This window comes from Pichia kudriavzevii, chromosome 4, assembly GCF_003054445.1.
Source record: "Pichia kudriavzevii chromosome 4, complete sequence".
Lineage (NCBI taxonomy): Eukaryota > Fungi > Ascomycota > Pichiomycetes > Pichiales > Pichiaceae > Pichia > Pichia kudriavzevii.
Window position 1 is genome coordinate 113,935 of NC_042509.1, and position 19,019 is coordinate 132,953.

The 19,019-nt window shown below is 40.1% G+C and overlaps 9 protein-coding genes across 9 annotated transcripts; 2 read left to right on the top strand and 7 right to left on the bottom strand.

Annotated features, from left to right (window-relative positions):
• Window positions 1-203: 203 nt before the first annotated feature.
• Window positions 204-2,243, bottom strand: C5L36_0D00640 (uncharacterized protein; the record flags this gene model as incomplete). Its single annotated transcript, XM_029466942.1, has 1 exon — window positions 204-2,243. The coding sequence occupies one exon, from the start codon at window positions 2,241-2,243 to the stop codon at window positions 204-206; it is 2,040 nt and encodes a 679-aa protein (XP_029322802.1).
• An 84-nt stretch (window positions 2,244-2,327) lies between these two features.
• Window positions 2,328-3,143, bottom strand: C5L36_0D00650 (uncharacterized protein; the record flags this gene model as incomplete). Its single annotated transcript, XM_029466943.1, has 1 exon — window positions 2,328-3,143. One exon carries the CDS (start codon window positions 3,141-3,143, stop codon window positions 2,328-2,330), a length of 816 nt encoding a protein of 271 aa, XP_029322803.1.
• A 692-nt stretch (window positions 3,144-3,835) lies between these two features.
• C5L36_0D00660 (uncharacterized protein) lies at window positions 3,836-4,606 on the bottom strand (the record flags this gene model as incomplete). The annotated part of the gene is made up of 1 exon (XM_029466944.1): window positions 3,836-4,606. The coding sequence occupies one exon, from the start codon at window positions 4,604-4,606 to the stop codon at window positions 3,836-3,838; it is 771 nt and encodes a 256-aa protein (XP_029322804.1).
• A 1,553-nt stretch (window positions 4,607-6,159) lies between these two features.
• On the bottom strand, window positions 6,160-8,784 carry C5L36_0D00670 (uncharacterized protein; the record flags this gene model as incomplete). Its single annotated transcript, XM_029466945.1, has 1 exon — window positions 6,160-8,784. One exon carries the CDS (start codon window positions 8,782-8,784, stop codon window positions 6,160-6,162), a length of 2,625 nt encoding a protein of 874 aa, XP_029322805.1.
• A 311-nt stretch (window positions 8,785-9,095) lies between these two features.
• C5L36_0D00680 (uncharacterized protein) lies at window positions 9,096-10,118 on the bottom strand (the record flags this gene model as incomplete). Its single annotated transcript, XM_029466946.1, has 1 exon — window positions 9,096-10,118. One exon carries the CDS (start codon window positions 10,116-10,118, stop codon window positions 9,096-9,098), a length of 1,023 nt encoding a protein of 340 aa, XP_029322806.1.
• A 190-nt stretch (window positions 10,119-10,308) lies between these two features.
• On the top strand, window positions 10,309-11,319 carry C5L36_0D00690 (uncharacterized protein; the record flags this gene model as incomplete). The annotated part of the gene is made up of 1 exon (XM_029466947.1): window positions 10,309-11,319. One exon carries the CDS (start codon window positions 10,309-10,311, stop codon window positions 11,317-11,319), a length of 1,011 nt encoding a protein of 336 aa, XP_029322807.1.
• Window positions 11,320-11,646: 327 nt separating this feature from the next.
• C5L36_0D00700 (uncharacterized protein) lies at window positions 11,647-12,995 on the top strand (the record flags this gene model as incomplete). The annotated part of the gene is made up of 2 exons (XM_029466948.1): window positions 11,647-11,660; window positions 11,732-12,995. The coding sequence occupies 2 exons, from the start codon at window positions 11,647-11,649 to the stop codon at window positions 12,993-12,995; spliced, it is 1,278 nt and encodes a 425-aa protein (XP_029322808.1).
• Window positions 12,996-13,093: 98 nt separating this feature from the next.
• C5L36_0D00710 (uncharacterized protein) lies at window positions 13,094-16,165 on the bottom strand (the record flags this gene model as incomplete). The annotated part of the gene is made up of 1 exon (XM_029466949.1): window positions 13,094-16,165. One exon carries the CDS (start codon window positions 16,163-16,165, stop codon window positions 13,094-13,096), a length of 3,072 nt encoding a protein of 1,023 aa, XP_029322809.1.
• Window positions 16,166-16,549: 384 nt separating this feature from the next.
• C5L36_0D00720 (uncharacterized protein) lies at window positions 16,550-17,686 on the bottom strand (the record flags this gene model as incomplete). Its single annotated transcript, XM_029466950.1, has 1 exon — window positions 16,550-17,686. The coding sequence occupies one exon, from the start codon at window positions 17,684-17,686 to the stop codon at window positions 16,550-16,552; it is 1,137 nt and encodes a 378-aa protein (XP_029322810.1).
• Window positions 17,687-19,019: the final 1,333 nt, after the last annotated feature.

Consider the following 19,019-nt stretch of genomic DNA (forward strand, 5'->3'; position numbering starts at 1 on the left):
TAAAAAAAAGTGAACATGGAAGGTGAATGTTATTTTCGAACAGAGTAGTTTGTTTTCCTGTCTCTCTCATTTTCGTTCAATGACATATAGTTACAACCGTCGAACCCAGCTGTTGGCATGACAGGAAAAAAAAAACTTCTACCTTTACGTTGATTACGTATCGCCCAAATACTATGAATCCTATTCATGTACTTTCCTCTAAACTAAACACTGTTCCTTATTGATTTAACAAGGCCTATCCTTTTGCTCAGAAATAGGTCCAACTGTGAAGTTTTAGATTTGATGTTCTCAAGTAAGTTTTGATAAAACTCAACACCCTGCTTTGCATTCTTCAGGGTTTCCAAAAACCCTTCAAAAGAAGCCTTCAAAACATTGATTGTTTCAATACGTTTGGCAGATACTTTCAAACTTGTCTTTATGCGGCTAAACTGTACTGTTTGTTCATTCAACGTTTCAATCATGTTCAACTGTTTTTGCTTTGAGTTATCAACAAATTCAATCTCCTTGGAATACGTCATAATTTCATTTTTCAGTAACGAATTCAAATCTTCACCTTTTTGGTATTTCTGAAAGGCATCGAACCTTTTAGCTTTGTGTTTCAACTGGGCGGTAAATTTATTACGCTCCTCAACTAATGATTTTATATCCTCAATGCATTTTCTTAAGGATTGCACGACATCCTTCAATTGGGGATTCATATCAATATACTCTGCATCGGGAATGTATTCCTTTAATATGGGCATTTTGTGAAAGATTGAAATAAAAGGTCGTATTTCATTAATTTGTATATTTATTAAGTTGTCTCCATTCTCGGCCTGCTTTATATAGTTCTCATAAATCTTGAAGGAATTGATAATAGGTCCAGCCTGCTGGTTATTTTCCAGAATCTCCAGTTTCCAATTTTCATAACCATGTTCCAAAGCCAATGTCTCCTCATATTGAGTTTGGTTTTTCAAGAGTATCCAGATATTATCAAGCTTCAAACGACACTCATTCTTCAAGAAGGTTAGGGTATTCCATAGATTGTCAAGCTTTTCTATTCCCCCAAGCTCAATCAACTGATCTCGATACTGAAGTATTATTTCAGGCACAAATTTTCCGGTAATTTTTTCCAACTCATATTCGATATTTGATACATTCAAGTCTATATTCAACTCAACCAAAGGAGTCATAAGTTCATTTTGAATGAATTCATCAAATGTTTTCTCATAGACCAACAACTTCTCAACTATATTTTTAGGAATCAATTTCTGAAAAGGCGCCTCGACCTCCAAATCAGGAGGTTCGATAGGCTTTGCAAGTATACATCTCTTCAACTCGCCTAACTTTCCAACATCTACATCTTCCATCTCATCAAACCTATTGATAACTTTTAATTTAATATTTTCGAGATCCTGTGAGAGCTGGGCAAACTCCACGTCCTGAATATCGCCAATCGATGAGTAAAGATTTTGGCATTCTTGTAAGCAAGCCTTGGCTACACCCTTATCCTTACAATTGAGAGAATATTTCAAATAGGATAAACATCGAAAATAAACGTATTTCAAATAAACGTAAGACCAGATACCCTCTGTCTCCCTTTGATCATAAAAATCGGCAACTTGGATGGTTATTTTGGTAATCAGGGAATCTTTAAAGGAGTTTGATAACGCAGTTTGATAATAGATTTCCTGTGCCTGACCTAACAGTATATTCATGAATTGATCATTTAAGGACGCCGAGTATTGGAAATAAATAGCCGATCGTTTTAAGTTCGAAGATATCAGAGATGTAGCTAGTATACTGTAATAAGCAGAGAGATTGTAGTTTATATTCTGTAGCTCCTTGTTGAAGTCCACCAGTTGATTTTCCCATTCAAACATCAAATTAGGGAAATGAGTCTTCACATAGGGTAACAACGTCTGGTATTTTTTCAATTTTGTGATCAACTCGAACGTTATAGTTGAAGGGTTAGATAAAGTCTCGACACGTAAATCATTCAATTGTTTCAGGTTAAAAGCGAAATCCTTGGGATTTTGATGCAATTCAACCGAAATAAGGGGCGACAAGACATTGACAAAGTCAAAATAGGAAGTGCTCAGTGGCTTTATAAACAAGAACCCCGACTCAGATAGCTCCATCGTGCATGTAACTGAACTAAGTTTGAGTACTTTCTGAAGCAGGACACCGTTAATCGAGACGTACAGAAAAAGGTAAACAAAGAAGAGTAGAAGCTTTTTTTTAATTTTTTTTTGTCTTTCCATCTCCTTTCTTGGTTCAAAAGGAGGAGGATAAGTCAAAAGGCAGATAAACCAGCAACATACCAAGATGAATTACCACATAAAGCCTCAATCCCAAACATCACTATCGTCGTCCTCTTGCGAGTTTATGACTTCCATGCCATCGTCTCCCAATTGTAATTCTGCATCATCTGTATCAATATCCAAGAGATTGCCATTGCCGTCCACCAAGAAGAACCCTGATTTGGAGGAATGGCTGGGTGTTATAGGAGCAGGGTCAATATAGAGGTAATGAGGGACACATTTCATGTGGCCTTTGTTAAGTGCTACTACTGATTCTGTGAAGTCTGTTAGTTTTGACTGCAGCCCAAACTCATTGTCCTGCACCCAATCTCTGTATATGATGAGTCTGTTTGTGTAGTACAAGTTCAAATCCGATTTTAAAGATATGATGGGTACAAGGATTTGTTGGATCGCCGACTTCACTGTGGGGGTCTCCTTGTCATTGTTATCACTATCTACGGACTCACTCTGCACGTGTACACGCTGGTTGAAGAGTTTCATCCCCCCAATCGTGAAGACGAACTTGTTAGATGCGATTTTCTGTAATTTGTGGAATAAGAGCCTCGTTGATTTGTAGTACCTTGTAACAACGTCATTGCCAAGGTCTTTGATGTTGTCCAATGCATCACTGTACAGTTCTGCCATGGAGTCAATGACAACAAACATGTATTGCCCCCACCAGTGATCATCGTCGACCAGGATAACCAAGTCGGCCAAGGTTAAGAGCGTCACCTCCTTTATCCTGGAGGAGTATTCTTCCTTGAATCGCCTATTCTTGGCGAGCTTGAACCAAGGCGGCGTTGTGGACGTACGAATATACAGTACTACCGCCCTGCTGTTGTTCTCGAGGGCGGTCAACATGACGTTGAAGACGAGCTCATGGATGCCGAGTCCTAGGTATCCAATGGCGCCCGAGATGTCGTGGATGCCAACTGTGAAGCCATTTGAGCCGTGCAAGAGTCGGTCGAGCTTGGCGATTCCCGAGGGAAGTTTCGGGAGATCTAATAGCTGTTGCAGCGGGAGTACGGTCATCTACGTGTTAGCTGTCCGTCAGTGGGGTTGTGGAGGCTGTTGAAGGTGATGAAGCCTGTGGACGGGGAGGGGAAATGTTTATGAGGATGAGACTGGTGAAAATATCAACCAAGGCGAGGTGCATCTCTTAGTTGGAGGATTACAGTTTGCAGAAACATGAGTGAAACTTTTCATCAAGGATTCGATAAGAAATAGTCTTGAGATATTCTAGAATGATCAACAGGTAATAACGATTAGCTATAAATGATCTACAAGGAGTTATTGAATAGTTATAGATTATTAGTATTATTAGAATTAGGATTAGTATTATCATCATCAATATTAGAATTAGTGTTGGTATTAGTATTAAGGAATAACATGAGTATCATATTTCAACGAGAGAATCTTTTGAAATGAGAAACGAGAGATAAATTATGCAATGGAGGTGTATCAATTTGAATTGAATACAAGATCGACCATCAATATAATAAAGTTTTCTTTTTTTTTCTTTGACCTTTGTTTAAAGGTTGAGTCAATTGGAATTATTCTTCGTCTTCTTCAACCTTTAACAAAGCCCAAAGATACCAGATACAAACTGCAATAATGGAACCAATGATTGGACCGATCCAGTAAATCCAAAAGTATACAGGGAAGGATCTCAATGCAATTGCAGCACCTAAAGATCTTGCAGGATTAAGACCAGCACCGGTGAAATTGATTGTGAATAAATGACCAAGAAATAAGGAGATACCAATAACAACAGCTGCAAAATCATTTAAAGCTGATTTTTCCACTGCAGCCATTAAAACGGTAATACACAACAAGGCAGTACCAAAAGCTTCAAGCATCAAACCTTGACCTTTGTTAGTACCGTTACCCATAGCATTGGCAAAAGTAACAGGGCCTGGGAACATACCCTTTGCTGCACCACCTGCAGCCATACCAGCAATAATTTGACTGACCATCATACACAAACCCTTTATTGGGTCAACTGCTCTAGCTAGAATAAGGGTCAATGTGACGGCTGGGTTTAAATTACCACCAGAGATCTTTGCCGTTAAGGCAATACCAATCATGACACCAAACCCAAATCCAAAGGCAATCATAATTGTCTTTGCGGCATTAGAGTCGTTAACGACACCTGCAATGTTTGCAGCAGATGCAATAGCATATGCAGTCCAGAGAAAGACAAAGGTACCAATGAATTCACCAGAGACAACGTACAAGAGGTTCCTTAGGGAGCCTTGTAATTTGAAAAGGGAAGCTGGAGTTTCCTTGTGGGAGGAGTAGCCTAGTTCTTGATCAGCGTCCATTTTTTAAAAGTATCAATGTTGTATGTCTTGAAATGACGAAAAGAATTGTAGGTTGTTAAAGAAACTATAACTATTTTGGAGTAATCAAAAAAAAAGAAAACACGAGTTGAATACTACAACCCAAACAGAATTAACAAACAAGGACTTGTTGTTGAAGACACCATCCATGGAGAAATGGGGGTATATGCCTCCCTTATATACTACTCTGTTCAATGGGAGGGGAGTTTCTTGAAGTTTCCCCTTTTTCGGACTCCCCTTCCCTCTTTGGTATATTGCCATATACTCGTCCACACTATTCCACCCAATAACCTAATAGTATATTACCATATTCTATAATAACACAATACTGTACAATCCTGTTTATTACACTACACTATACAAGATTCCATATAATCCAAGTGTCACCCTGCAAGATTCCGTTTCCATTGCAGGAAAATCACTGCAGATCTATCTCTGTAAACAATAGAGAAGATCATTTTCGTGTCTTTCTCGCTGCATCGAAGGCGAAAAAGGGAATTTATCTATCTTACCATGTTGCCCCATTGGGGGGGGGGGCAACAATGTCCTAATGGGGTAACCTGCTCTTTGCAGACGTGTTTACCTTTTGCCGCTTGCGGACGGCGAAGGACCAGTAGACGCAGTCTAGTCTTGTCTAGAGCTCCATATGTGGTTTATGGTTTAACAGTCTAGTGGAGTTTATACATCAGTGGATGATCTATAGACTAGTGTGGTTTATAAACTAATGTCCACTGAACAGTGACAGTGTGTGACGAAGAATGTGTGGAGTAGAGTGCAGTATTCCTCTTAGCAGTGGCATTGCATAAATGGAAAGACGCTACACTTATATGAGGATCTTCATCGTTTTCTAGTAGTTGAGAAGCCCTAAACTAATTCGCAAGACCCTTTATAAAAATAACACACACAAGGTACGAGGGAAGATAGGAAAATTGGTGTTTTCCATACATGGATACGATACATGCACCATTTTTTTTTTTTTTTTTCTCTGTATCAATTTTCGTGCAGGAAACAACACATGCATGGTAGAACTCAAGCCCTTCTCTGAATTTTTTTTTTTTTTTTTTCGTTTACTTTCTTTCCCAGTGGGTTTTTCTGGCAACTTGAATCTGCAATTTGCGATTTTTGGGGGATTTTTCCGAAATCGCGAAAAATAGAAGAAAGACAAAAAGGGAGAAGATTTGAAGAAATAGCCGCACGACTTCCAGTACAGTCTAGAATTGTTTTTTTTTTTTTTTTGCTGTGTATTCTTTTGTTTGGTATTCTTTTGTTTGGTAATTTTTTGTTCGGACTTTCTTGATTTCCATCTCAGTATACCCAATTCAAAATACGTAATTCCATGATTGCCATTTTCAATTTATTCCTCTGTGAGACGGTCGTAGGTTCGAGTCTGGGAACACAAACATTGTATTGTACATTTACACTACTTACACACGTATTAATTTGAAATCGTTATCCCATATAACTGCTAATAACAATTTTTATATAACGCCATATAGATAAATTCCGGAATACTATTTAAATCACGTTGGAATTGTTCAGAGAAAATCCTTGGAATCTCTCGATTCGTCATGGAAGTAGTCGTTGTTCCCGCTCTTGTCATCCTCTCGGTATATCTTCAACCCACTTTGTGGCGGCTCCCCCGTAAAGACAATCTTGTTGTTTTGATCAAACTCGGCATTCTCGTCAGACATCTCAACAATTCCTTCAAATTCCTCAATAAACTGCTTAGACAGCCCCATCGGATCCCTTGGAATCCATACAACTGCTGCCTTGGCACTCAGATCCGGACATGAATAGTCCGCATCGTGTCCGGCACCATAGCCATCATCAGCTGGATATTCCCAATACATTGGCGGAATGTATTCCTTCAAATCATGATACGTTAGGTACTTCCAAGGTTGTAGATACCTTAGAACAATGTTTGGACGATATATGTCACTCCGGTCACCCTCAATAATCAACGGCTCTTCAATCAACCGCTGCTTCATTTCCTCTTCATCTTCAAATGGTGACTCCTTACCATCACCACCATCGTTACCTAGGACTTTGGCATCTGTGTTTTTCCATGACAAAGTCTCACTCTCCCCATCCAAAGGCCTCATGCAAGTATTTGGCAAGACGGTCATCAGCTTATCAAAGGCAACATTCATTTGGACGTGGAATAACACTGTAGCACATGCAAATATAACTTCCAATACAATACATCCCCACGATTTGGAAACGGCAAATATACCAATCAAACAAATCTCCCCCAAATAGATACCAACCATCAAATGGAACATTGCCCTTGGATAGTTTCTACCCATGTTGTCTGTTCCGATACCAGTGATATAGTTCAAAGTGTTCATGTATGCCAAATACAACAACAAAAAGGCAACAAAGGTAAACAATAGGATGATTGGCGAAATTATGGAATAAACAATCGAAATCACTGCTAGAACTTCATAAATAGGATACGTCGTACCCCATGCCATCTCTCCCAATCCAACATATCTGTTGTACTTTTGTCTGGCAGTTTTGTCCAAAAAGCTAAATGCATAGAACAGGATAAATGTGACTAATTGAAACAATATAGTACCGGAAACAGAAAAGCCGTTCAAGATAATATACGAGATGAAGAAATTGGAAGATTTTGGTAGATTGCTGGATAACAACGATAAAGAGGATGTTGGATTTTCAATGATTTGGGTTACAACCGATGAAACGGAGGATGCAATCGTAACAACCAAAAATGTCTGAACAACTTGAAATGCAAAATACGCTTGTTGTGTGAAATATTCAATTGATTGTGCAGTTAGACAACCACTTAACTTCGCCATTGATCTGATAAATATAGGTAATAACATCATCAATACAGATAACATAACAGATGGTAACAACGCCGTTATCAAACCTAACAATTGCTTAGGCAAATTGTAGATAAATCTCAACCAGTGCATTTTGTTTGTCAAATACGTCAAATTCGAGATAAAACCAACAAACGCAACAGGAATTGCCCAAATGATAATCAACGCTATGATTGCTGCAACAGCAACCGACGTTCTGCTCAATTTTTCCCACCAATAGTATCTCATATTAGGCCAGAAAATATCTCCTGGTTCAACTCCAATATGCTTTGGATCGAAGTGTAATGGCTGGTCATGGATAATAGTCTGATATGCCAGCTGTGCAAAATATTGATTTTCAAATTCAACTGCAATGGTGTTTAATGGCTTAATCTTTTTGTTATTTGAATCTTTTTGCAATTCCTCAATTTCTTTGTTTAATACTGCAATTCTTTCCTTTGAATATTCAATCAAATCGTGCTTCTTACCAATGATTTTAGGCTTTTTTATCGTTGGCATCTTCTTCTGTGGAATATAGGAAACCAATTCTTGTTCGAGTTCAATATGTTCACCTTTCTTTTCCTTCTTGGCCTTGACACTAACACATTTCTTTAATATGTTATTCAATGCATTTTCTAAGTTGGAAACAAGCCCATCTCTCTCAGATACCTTCTTGGATAATTCGGGAGATACCTTGGCAACCCAGATTTTCCTGACACCATCAAATAACTTTTTGAATTCTCTTTCATTGAGGTACTGGTCTGGGATTGTTTGGAAGACAACGACCCTGGAACTGAGTTTCCTGGCATAATGTGGTGTACTCAACAACAAGTATCTCAAGTTTGTGTAAAAATGCAACTCCCTATAGACAGTAAACATTATAGCAGCATAGTAGATCCAGGACATAAAGACATGTGCATAGTACCTACCGACATTCCCTACATTAGAAATACCAAGTTGGTTCAACCCTGTTTCATGGTTGCCTCCAGTGGCATTCACTGGAAGTAAAATGATCCAGATCAACATCCCCCCAAGACCAAATGATGAAACTATACATAAATATCTGAGAAATAGGTAACCATCAACACCAGAATACTTGATCATGAACGATGGCTTCATGGTGATCAAAGCCTTCAACCAGAACAATGGTGTTATTGGTAGAGGATCAGGACGTTCCTCAGAAGGTAGAATATCACAATGTGATTTAGGTTCATAAACTCTTTTGAAACGTAACCTCAAGAGTAAGAATAGAGTCACAAAAATTGCACAGAAAACTCCATTTGAAGTGATCGAAGTAAGGACATCTCGCGTGGATGTCGACGTTGTCGAAGTCATTATTGGCTTGTCTGTCTATACCTTTGTGTTTGTCTTTCAGTTCAGTCCAATTGAACAGAAGAAAAGAAAAAAAAATAAAAAAAAAAGAACGAAAGAAAGAAAGAAAGAAAAAAAAAGTTCCTTCAGGCACAATCAAAACAAACAGAAAACAACAAGTCTTCGTGATGCCAATGCGGCGGGTGTATACGTTACCCAAAAACAGTTTCAAGAGAACGCAAAAAAAAAAAACACACTGGAAAATAAAATTCCAGGAAGAGAAAATACTAAAATAGAAAACTTCCTTCTATTTTAATATCTTCCCCTTTTTCGCGTTATAAGAAATAATCAGTTGCTGGTTTTTGACGTGTTGTCAAGAAAACATTGCCACGCTGAAATCCCACGTTGTTGTTGTTGTTGTTGTTCGTGATGGTGGTAGGGTCATAACCATCTCTGTCGTTGTTGTCGTTCTTCCCCTGGGCGCTTTCAAACGTCGTGTATTCTCGAGTGAGTGATTCGTCCAATGCCAGAACAGCAGCAACGTTCCCACAGCGATAACAGTAATTGGGTGCACTCCACACCGTCACCAAGCCTCCATCAAAGAGCTCCTTATATCCTTCCATAACGAGCTGGTGTGCACGTGCCACGAGGGAGAGGCCATTCCTGTGTAGAAACTTGCTAGTTTCTCCCTCTCCGAACAAGTACCCGGCTCCACGTGGAGATAATGCCCAGCCATCAACGTCTTTTTCCGGATCGGACCAGAGTAAGTCACACATGGATCCATCGTGAGGTACCTCTTGTTTCCGATCAATCTTCCGAATTTCATCTAGGGTTTCCAAGCCTGGAGATAGTCCACCATGTACACAGAAGACACCATCTCTACCGCCAAGACCGCCCATAATGTATGCTCCCAAGGAGATATAGTCAAACAACTCACAACAGTATCTCCATACGTTGGCATTGCTGTACTTCCTCAAGCATTCATCGTAAAACCCATAGACTGAGGTGATTTGTCTCGACTCGTGGTTCCCACGTATAAGGTAAATCTTGTCCGGGTATTTCAATTTGTAGACTAATAACAAGAGGAACGTCTCCAATGAATTGAATCCTCTATCGACAAAGTCACCCAAAAAGAGGTATCTTTTGAGAGGAGGTTCTCCCCCAATTTTAAACAACGTGATCAAGTCATGCAATTGGCCATGAATGTCCCCACAGACTACTACGGGAACAGCAACCGATTGTACGTTCCCTTCCGAAATTAGCAGCTCTTGTCCTAATAGACACATTTCTAAAACATCCTGCTCGGGTATGATCCTACATGCCTTGACATCTTCGAGAATTTTGTCCAGATCAAGCATGCTAGCAAAGAGATATGTATATCTAGAGCCGAAGATGAAGTTTGGTGCAGGAGGTTGGAAGAGAGATGAGGTGGTTTAGCATAAAGTAAAACAAAACACGTTAAAGGAAGAGCCCACAGCTGGAACAAAGAAGTTGTGAAATTTCCGCAAACTTGAAATTGTCTCTAATTTCCATCTTTAGCATTTACGTATGTACTACATTGAAGAGTTGACTTCTAAAGCAATGACCATTGAACGCAAGAAGGTGCCGCCTATTGTTCCGAAAAAGAACAGAGAACTCTCTCTGCGGGGGGACAAGAACGGATCAGAAACTTTACATCTATCCATTCCCGTGGGGCCAATTACCCCCAGGATACAAGATAGAGAAACAACAGAGAAAGAGACACTGGAACGGCTCGTTGAGGAGATATCGCTGAACAGCGAGTATGAACTCCCAAGACGTCACCGGAATGAGCCGAAAGTGATCAAGTTTGACGACATAATGGCATCCAATCGTGTACCGGCAATTAAACCAACAAAACATGCAAGTACAAGCATTAATACAATCACTAATACAACCACAAAACCGAAACCACAACCCAAGCCCAAGCCAGTCTTAGAATCATTGTTGCAACAGGAAAGTCCAGACATTTACCCTAAACAAAATGCAACACCACAAGACACTTTGTGGTTAAACCTGAAACCAAAACCACTAGTGAAACCAAAACCACCGGTAAAAACAAAGCCAGAGATAAAGCCTAGCTTCCATTGTATCCAGCACCCTTTATCAAAGACCTGTGTGGTTCCACCTCAAACACGTACAGAGAAAGAAACTCCGGCATTTCTACATAACGTTCTACAACAACACATCGACTTACAGTCAAAGTCTGCACCTTTGCAAATGGTCCCCCTGCCCGGATTGGCCACTTCTGCAGTTTTCCCAATTCCAGCAAAACCTTCACAGAGAGCTCACACCGTGGACAATTCGTCGTTGGGAGTCACTCGTGGCAGAGGTAAGAAACTCACACATCCAAACAAGACCCGTTCAAGAGGCCCTCGTAGGAGGTTACCAAAGAGTGTCTCCACGTCAGAGGGGGACAAGACAAGTGCAAATGCACCTACATACGCAGCCAAATGTACAGAGACCCCTCTATTGAGTCAGCCCCTGGGAAAGAAGAAACCCCCAGTCCCACCAAAGAAAAAAATACAAATCACTGTGTAATACAGTCCTTCCTCTCTGCCGTTCTCCCCAACAATGTAGACGGATATATATATATATATATATTAACAGCCAACCATGCCTTATGGGTCCCACGGTGCATGTACTTCACCATCCAATGCCTTCGCTGTGGATTGTGGATCTGCAACTTTTTCAATTGCTTTCGTTGTAACTTTAATTTTTATTTTCATTTTTAAAAGTGTTTTCAATTTGGGTCCTTTTGTTTTTATTGTACTTGAAAATTATTTTCGTTTTAACGTTTTGATTTTCCACTGCTGTTGTGGGACTATAAATAGACCCTTTTGCAGTTTATTTCACTAGCCAGTGCCCATGTCTGGGAAAGTGTATGTATACTTGTCAAGTTGTCCCCCCTTGTTTATCAGAGACTAGTCATACTAACATCAAACTCGAGCAGAAAACCGTTTGATTATCGGACAAGGTCCACCATTTACACATTGGCCATATTCGTTGTGGGAATTCTGGGGTTATTCTCATGGTATAGTAGTTTCCTCCCAACGTTCACAGAGAAACAACAGTCGTTGTACCGACCGCAATTCGACGACACACTGGGCGTCACCTTTGCCGACCTTCGGTATGATTCTCAAGGTACTGCCAATGGTTGGCAAAATGAGGAACGAGTGCTATTCTTGGTCCCCTTGAGAGATGCCGCTGAACATCTACCAATGTTTTTCAGTCATATGCGGAACATGACGTACCCCCATCATCTCATTGATATTTCCTTTTTAGTTTCTGACTCAAAAGACGATACGTTGGGGGTCTTGTATTCGTCATTGAAATCAATTCAAGAAAGCAGTGACCCAGATTTACCATTTGGCGAAATAGAGATCTTTAAAAAAGATTTTGGACAGTCGGTTGGGCAAGGTTTCTCCGACAGACATGGATTTGCAGCACAGGGTCCACGTAGGAAAAATATGGCAAAGGCAAGAAATTGGTTAACTGCAGTGGCTCTCAAACCCCACCACTCTTGGGTGTATTGGAGAGATGTCGATGTTGAGACGATTCCACCAACAATCATTGAAGATTTGATGGAACATGATAAAGACATCATTGTTCCCAATGTCTGGAGACCGTTGCCGGATTGGTTAGGGGGGCAACAGCCTTATGATTTGAATTTATGGCAAGAAAGTGATGGTGGCTTGGAATTGGCCTCATTATTGAGTGAAGATGCAGTCATTGTGGAAGGTTATCCAGAATATGCTACGTGGAGACCCCATTTGGCATACTTGAGAGATCCATATGGTGACCCGCAAACAGAGATGCAGTTGGATGGTATAGGTGGTGTGTCGATTCTGGCTAAAGCTGCTGTTTTCAGGTATGGTTCGCATTTCCCAGCTTTTTCCTTTCAGAAACATGCGGAGACAGAAGGTTTTGGTAAGATGTCGAAAGCCATGGGATTGGAAGTTGTTGGGTTGCCTCATTATGTGATTTGGCATATCTATGAGCCATCTGATGATGATTTGAAACACATGGCATGGATGGCCGAGGAGGAAATTCGACAAGCTAAAATGAAGGAGTTCTCCAAGATATACAACAAGAACTTCAAGTTGGGCTTTGAGCCAGTCACCTCCGAGGAGTGGGAAATTGAAAAAGGTAAAATACTGAAAAATTCAGACCCAATAAAGCTGAACAAGTTTATCTACGTTGACTGGTCGGACTAATGATATAATGGCATTTTGGTTGATGTATTTATCATTTTTCTTTTATATAAATTACTTGGTTACACATTAAATTTGTTTCTTATCGATACTATTACAAACTACTCCTTATCTTTATCCCTTTTAAAGGCAAAACTTAGTTTCCTACCCATGAAACCACCTCCTCCACTGCCACTGCCACTGCCACTGCCACTGCCACCGTTTCCGTTGACGGCATTAGGATCCTCAGATATTGATGATCCAATTATACTTCCATCAGTGGAACCTAGAGTGGCCGCAGAAGCTTGACTGGTTGAGTGCATGGAATTTTTCCTTGGCAATTTGAAAAACCTTGAGCTACCAAAACTTGAAGACTTGTTGTGAGTTATAGGAGATTTTTCGTCTTTTGGATTCTCCTCAATAGTTTCATCGAACAACGAAATATGGCCATGTGCATCGAAATGATGCTCAACAGTTTTATTAGATAATGTCTTTGTCGGACTTGCGCCAAACTTGCCCATCATGGATTTTAGGAATGATGGCGAATTAGGATGATGGTGGTCACCTGTAGTTGTGTTGACTACTTTATTGGTATTGGATTGTTCAACAATCGAAGTCGATGGTGATTGGCCGATTTGATCATTCATGGTACTAACCAGACTTTGCTGTTCACTTTGATTGAGAGACGCTGGTGTACCGAGGAAAGAAAATCCATTATTTGGTTGCAATCCACCCCAACTACCAGAATTTGCATGATTGTTATTAGTATTACCATTACTCCAGATACTTGAACCAAAACTCGAGCTTCGACCTCTTGTACTGGAATTATTGTTGTTATTGTTCTTAATAGTGGTATTGACATTAGTGCTAGTGCTGTTGCTATTGAGATTGTAATTGTTAGAGTTGCTATTGGCGTTGTTAATATTTGTTTCTTGAAGATCACTACCCAACGTTCCAAAAATCTTAGAGTAATGATGCGAACTCGTGTTATCGGACAGACCATTGGATGTGAGATACATCGAAACAGGATCAATATCATTTCCACCGGAAACAGGATTAGTGTTAAGCTGCATATTCATTGAATTGTTGTTATTGAATGGAGATTGCGTAGTCACAATGCTGTCATTATTAGATAGCTGCGCATGTAGTGATTGTGGTGGGGAGTTCATTAGATTCATTTGCGAGGCTGCTGTTGTTAAGGCACTCAATGAGGTTATTCTTTGATGGTGCGGACTTGAACCCAATACCATGCCATTTAAACCGTTATTTTGATAATAATCAAATTGATTGATCTGTGATATGTTGGGTGATGCTGCAGAACCATTCTGCGGATTCAGTGATGGTTGGGATAACGGGTTTATGTGTGGTGATAGGACTGTATGGTTATTACTTTTATTAGTATTGGTTAAAAGTTGATCAATTTCTTCGGAATCAATCAAGTTCTGAGGTAATAACATGTTTACAGATTGTCGATCACTATTATTTATTGCCCAAATATTATTCTTTCCATTAAATGCATTCAGAGATGCCGAATCATCAAATTCTCCTTGAAAGGATCCGTTATTCTCGGACCTTAATCCCATTAAACTTCTCATAGAGTTAGAGTTGAATTGTTGACTATTAAAAGCGCTGCCGTTAGAGTGCGAAGGTAATTGATTGTACAAATATCCATTCACATTAGTTGGTGTTGTACCAGTAGTAACGTTTTCATTTGAGGTATTAATATTGACGGTTGGTAATATTGGATTGGAATTGACGTTTTGCACATTCTGAACATTTTGTAATATTCTTTGTCTCTTCTCTTCATCTATTTGCTTCTTTTTTAGCTCAAATTTCTCCCATTCCCTAGCTTGCAAATGTCTGTAATCAGATTCCGCCTTTTCATCTATTTCCTTTATCTCCTGGTATAACTCTTTTTCCCATTCAGGTTTTAGCTTAAATAAGTCGTTTAAATATTGTACGCCTTCAGGGCGTAACAATCCTGTAACTTCATCGATGTTTTCGTTAATTTTTTCAAAAAGCTCAATAACTTTGAGCTTTGTGGATTCAAGGGTCTTTCTTAGAGAAATTTCGTACCTTAACTCATCCTCCAGATTATGTAATTCTTCCTGCGACACAAAGATCTCTTTATTTAAATTCATAACCTCATTTTCAAGCTTTAGTAATTTTTTAGGATTTTGTTTCGTCTGGAATTCCAGTTCCTTCTGCATCCTGATAGTATCAGAATTTAGTTTCTCGATTTGATGTTTCAGTTCATCGATTTTTCTTTCCCGTTCTTTGATTTTCTTTTGATCGGCACTGACTCTACTTGCACCTCTAACCCGTTGCTCTTCAAGTAGTTTTATTTCTTGACGTAAATTTGTCCTGTTGTTATCTTCGAATTTTCTTCTAGTCCTTGCCTCATCTCTAGTGGCAATTAAGTTGGACTCTTCCTCTTGGAATTCGAACTCTGCTTCTTTATACGATCTCATCAACTGCTGGACTTCTTCCAAGCCACTTTCCAAAATCCATTTCAACTCATTAATGTCGTCAATCAAATGTGGGTGTTTGGAATCTATAGTAGGATTAGTGGACGTGGATGTTGTTGGCGGCTGTTGATTACCATCCAAAGTACCGCTTCTAGACCTGCCATTTGAGGCTGAACTAGCGGTTGTCGACTTGAAAGGATCAGTTCTCGTCAAGGATTCTCTTTCTTGTTCCCGTAAAAGATATTTGATAACATTATCAATATTCTGCAAACTTTGTAGTTTTGAATCTTCGATATGTTTAGCAGATGTCTTGATGAAAATGGGCGAGCTCTTGGACCGAAAACCAGCCAAGTTAAATGCAACTAAATCAATTTGGTAGTTGGAGCTAGGCTCTAGCTCCTCAAGCGTACATTTATTCACATCTCCCTTGATCCTCAGTGTTTGTATTCCGTTGATATATAATATATAGTGGTCAATATTAGAGCTAGACACTAAATCGTCCTTTTCTTTCTTAGAATCCCCGTTTTCGGTGTTACCCGAAACATCACTCCAATGGAACGCTATTGACGTATCTGTGACTTTATCAACTGACAGTAGTGGCACTTTAGGGATTGGTATCGATAAGCTCTTCACAGAGGTTTCAATGGGTAACGACATTAAGAGAGAAAACCGATGCGCTAGCCATAGTGTCCCTGCACATGCCAGCATGAACATAACCAGAATCATGGATGTTTGTGAAATTATGAAGACCTCAGGGTGGGAAGCCTATTTCTTATTCTTGTTCCCCTGGAATGAAAGAATCTTGAAAAATAGAACAGGAAAACAAGAAGAAAAACAAGAGAACGAAAAAACAAGTTGTTGATCTTCAGAATGTCGCGGAGGAGATGACTAAATAGGGTCAAATTTTGACTACTTGCTATTTCTCCAGGCTGAAAAATCATGTTGTGGGTTTAAAGCTATGAGTGTGAAAGTTATGCGAGATCAATTAGTAATATACATGTAAATAAGGTATTCTATATATGTGCGTTTGTTTCAGTATATATTTATGTATGTGTGTGTGTGTGTGTGTGTGTGTATTTTCTTAGTAAAGAGCCAATGGTATGCGAGTAGTTAATGATGAACATGCTCAACTAATGTTTTAGTTGAACTGACGGAAGGAGTACGATACAGTTTTGCTGCACCTTTGGTTGTATACGGATGGACCAAGGAATCTTGGTACGCCTCAAGTAACGCCGACTTTAGGTTTTCGATAGCTTCTGGGGAATTCTGATAATGGAAAGCCAGTCTGTTACCCATTGTTCTGACATTGTATTTTTTGGAAATGATATCATAAGTTGAAGGGTTAACTTTGAACTTCTTGGAATCAAGAAACACAAACGATGTATCAACCGGTGATTCCAAAGGTATACCTTTCTCAACGCAAAACTGGCCGACATTTTTAGCATATTGATGGGAGATTTTGATCTTGTCAAAGTTGTCATCGATTGCAATGGAAGCCATCTTGGCCAACATACCCGCCTGTCTAATACCACCACCATTTTGCTTTTTGAAATGGTTACATTTTTCAATAAACTTCTTTTTACCAACAAGAATTGAACCAAATGGTGCACCCAAAGATTTTGACAAACAAAGGGAGACGGAATCAAACAATCTACAGTAATCGTGGATGGAGATACCAGTTTCTGCGGATGCATTCCATAGCCTTGCACCGTCACAATGTAAGAGAATACCCGTTTCTTTGCACCATTGAGAAATGCGCTCAATCTCTTCATACGGGGTTATGATACCATGCAAGGTGTTCTCCAACGAGACAACCTTGGTTGGTGCCATATGAATGTCACCGTCATCCGGGATGTAATTTTCCAAGATATCATCCAATGTTATGTAATTTCCATTGGCGGGTCTGACTGGCGAAACCATGGCCTGCGAGAGAGTGGCCAATCCACCGGCCTCGTGCGAGTAGACATGGGCTCTGTAGTCGCAGAGGATGGAGTGTGGAGGCTGGAATAAGTGTGCCCTTAGGGCGATTTGGTTTGACATTGTACCGGAGGAGCAAAATAGGGCAGCTTCATGTCCACTTAGCCTCGCCACCTTGTCTTCGAGATCAAGACAGTCTTGGTCTTCCTTGTAAACAGAGTCACCAACAGTGCAAGTCAGCACCGATTCCAGCATCTTCTGGGTAGGCACAGTGAATGTATCACTTCTGAATTCGTTATGGGTTGGAAATTGCTGTGTTTGTTCTGGCATTTTGCGTTGTCTCAATGTCTTTATGTTTTTCTCTTAATATTTTGTCCTAATATTTCAAAGTACAGGATTGAAGTCTGTTAGAGGTATTAGTAATCCAAACTCTTGCATTTCGATAATCCAACTCGAGGATATCCAACTCTATTTATATACACCACTGTGTACAAACAGTGAGTAATCAGATACCCGATCCAGAGACTTTTCCCGCCTGTGGCCACCATCCACGGAGTTTCTCAAAGCGGGAAACCCGCACTATGCGGATCCAGGTTACCCAATTGGGCAAGCGGCACTCTACAAGAAGGTGCCGTTTACAAGGGCTACATGAACGATAGAATGATGGGAGAAATTGGGAAGTATGGGGAACCGTACCCTTAGAGCCGAAATATGGCCTCATTTGAAAGGATATATGATGTTCTTCCCCGTGTATCTGGTGTAGTAGCGATATCTCTCCTCGAGGACATGCCACGTTGTCTATTGTGAGTCGAGTGAAAAAATTTGCGTTATTTTCTCGGTGTGGTTCGGTCCTTGCGAGTGGTGTGGGAAGGGTTAATAGAAATGAGGGTTTCAGAAGGGTATCATGGTGTTGGAAGGGTACTTTGGAAGGTCAAGAGAAGCAAGGGAGACACACTGGAGAAGAAGAATTACCGAGATAGGAAAAGGTGAAGTAGATAAGGGGAGAAACAAACCGTTGAAAGTGTCAAATGAAGAGAAATTGGACTATGAAGGGTCTCAATGGAGAAGTTAGGACAGAGTTAGGCTGGTCTTGGTGACTCTGTAGAAACTTGTTTTCATATCAAGTGACTCGTACTGACTGCACCCTCCGCTGGCGGGACTCCGTCTAATTTCCACAGACTCTGCTCGACTCTGTGTGACTCTGTGTGACTCGAAACCTTCTCCGCATACGGCTGTAGGGATGTGCCGCGGCTAGACTTTTGGCGACTCTGGTGGGTATATTTGACTCTGAACAGATATGTATGACTCCCCCAATTCTCGATTATCTTATCTTGACTTGTTGGAATAGAGAGTTTGTTCCTCCAAGGGTCTTTCACTTACATCGATTTTTTCGGTTCCAAAAGGCTTGGAAGGCGTACTCCTATGTACAAAGAGAGTGCCAGAGAGACCTGTACGGAGTATTTCAGGACTACGTATATGTATAGTATATTGTAGGCCCGCTTTTCTTCTAGTAAGAGAGAGAAAGGGATAGAAAAGGAGCAGAAGTTGAAGGAAATTACCCTCTTTTGCTGGCAAACATCTTCACTGTACAGAAGGATGGGCGGTTAATCAGTAGTACAGCATTGGATTGTCACCACATTGATGAATTGCACGGAGACCCTGG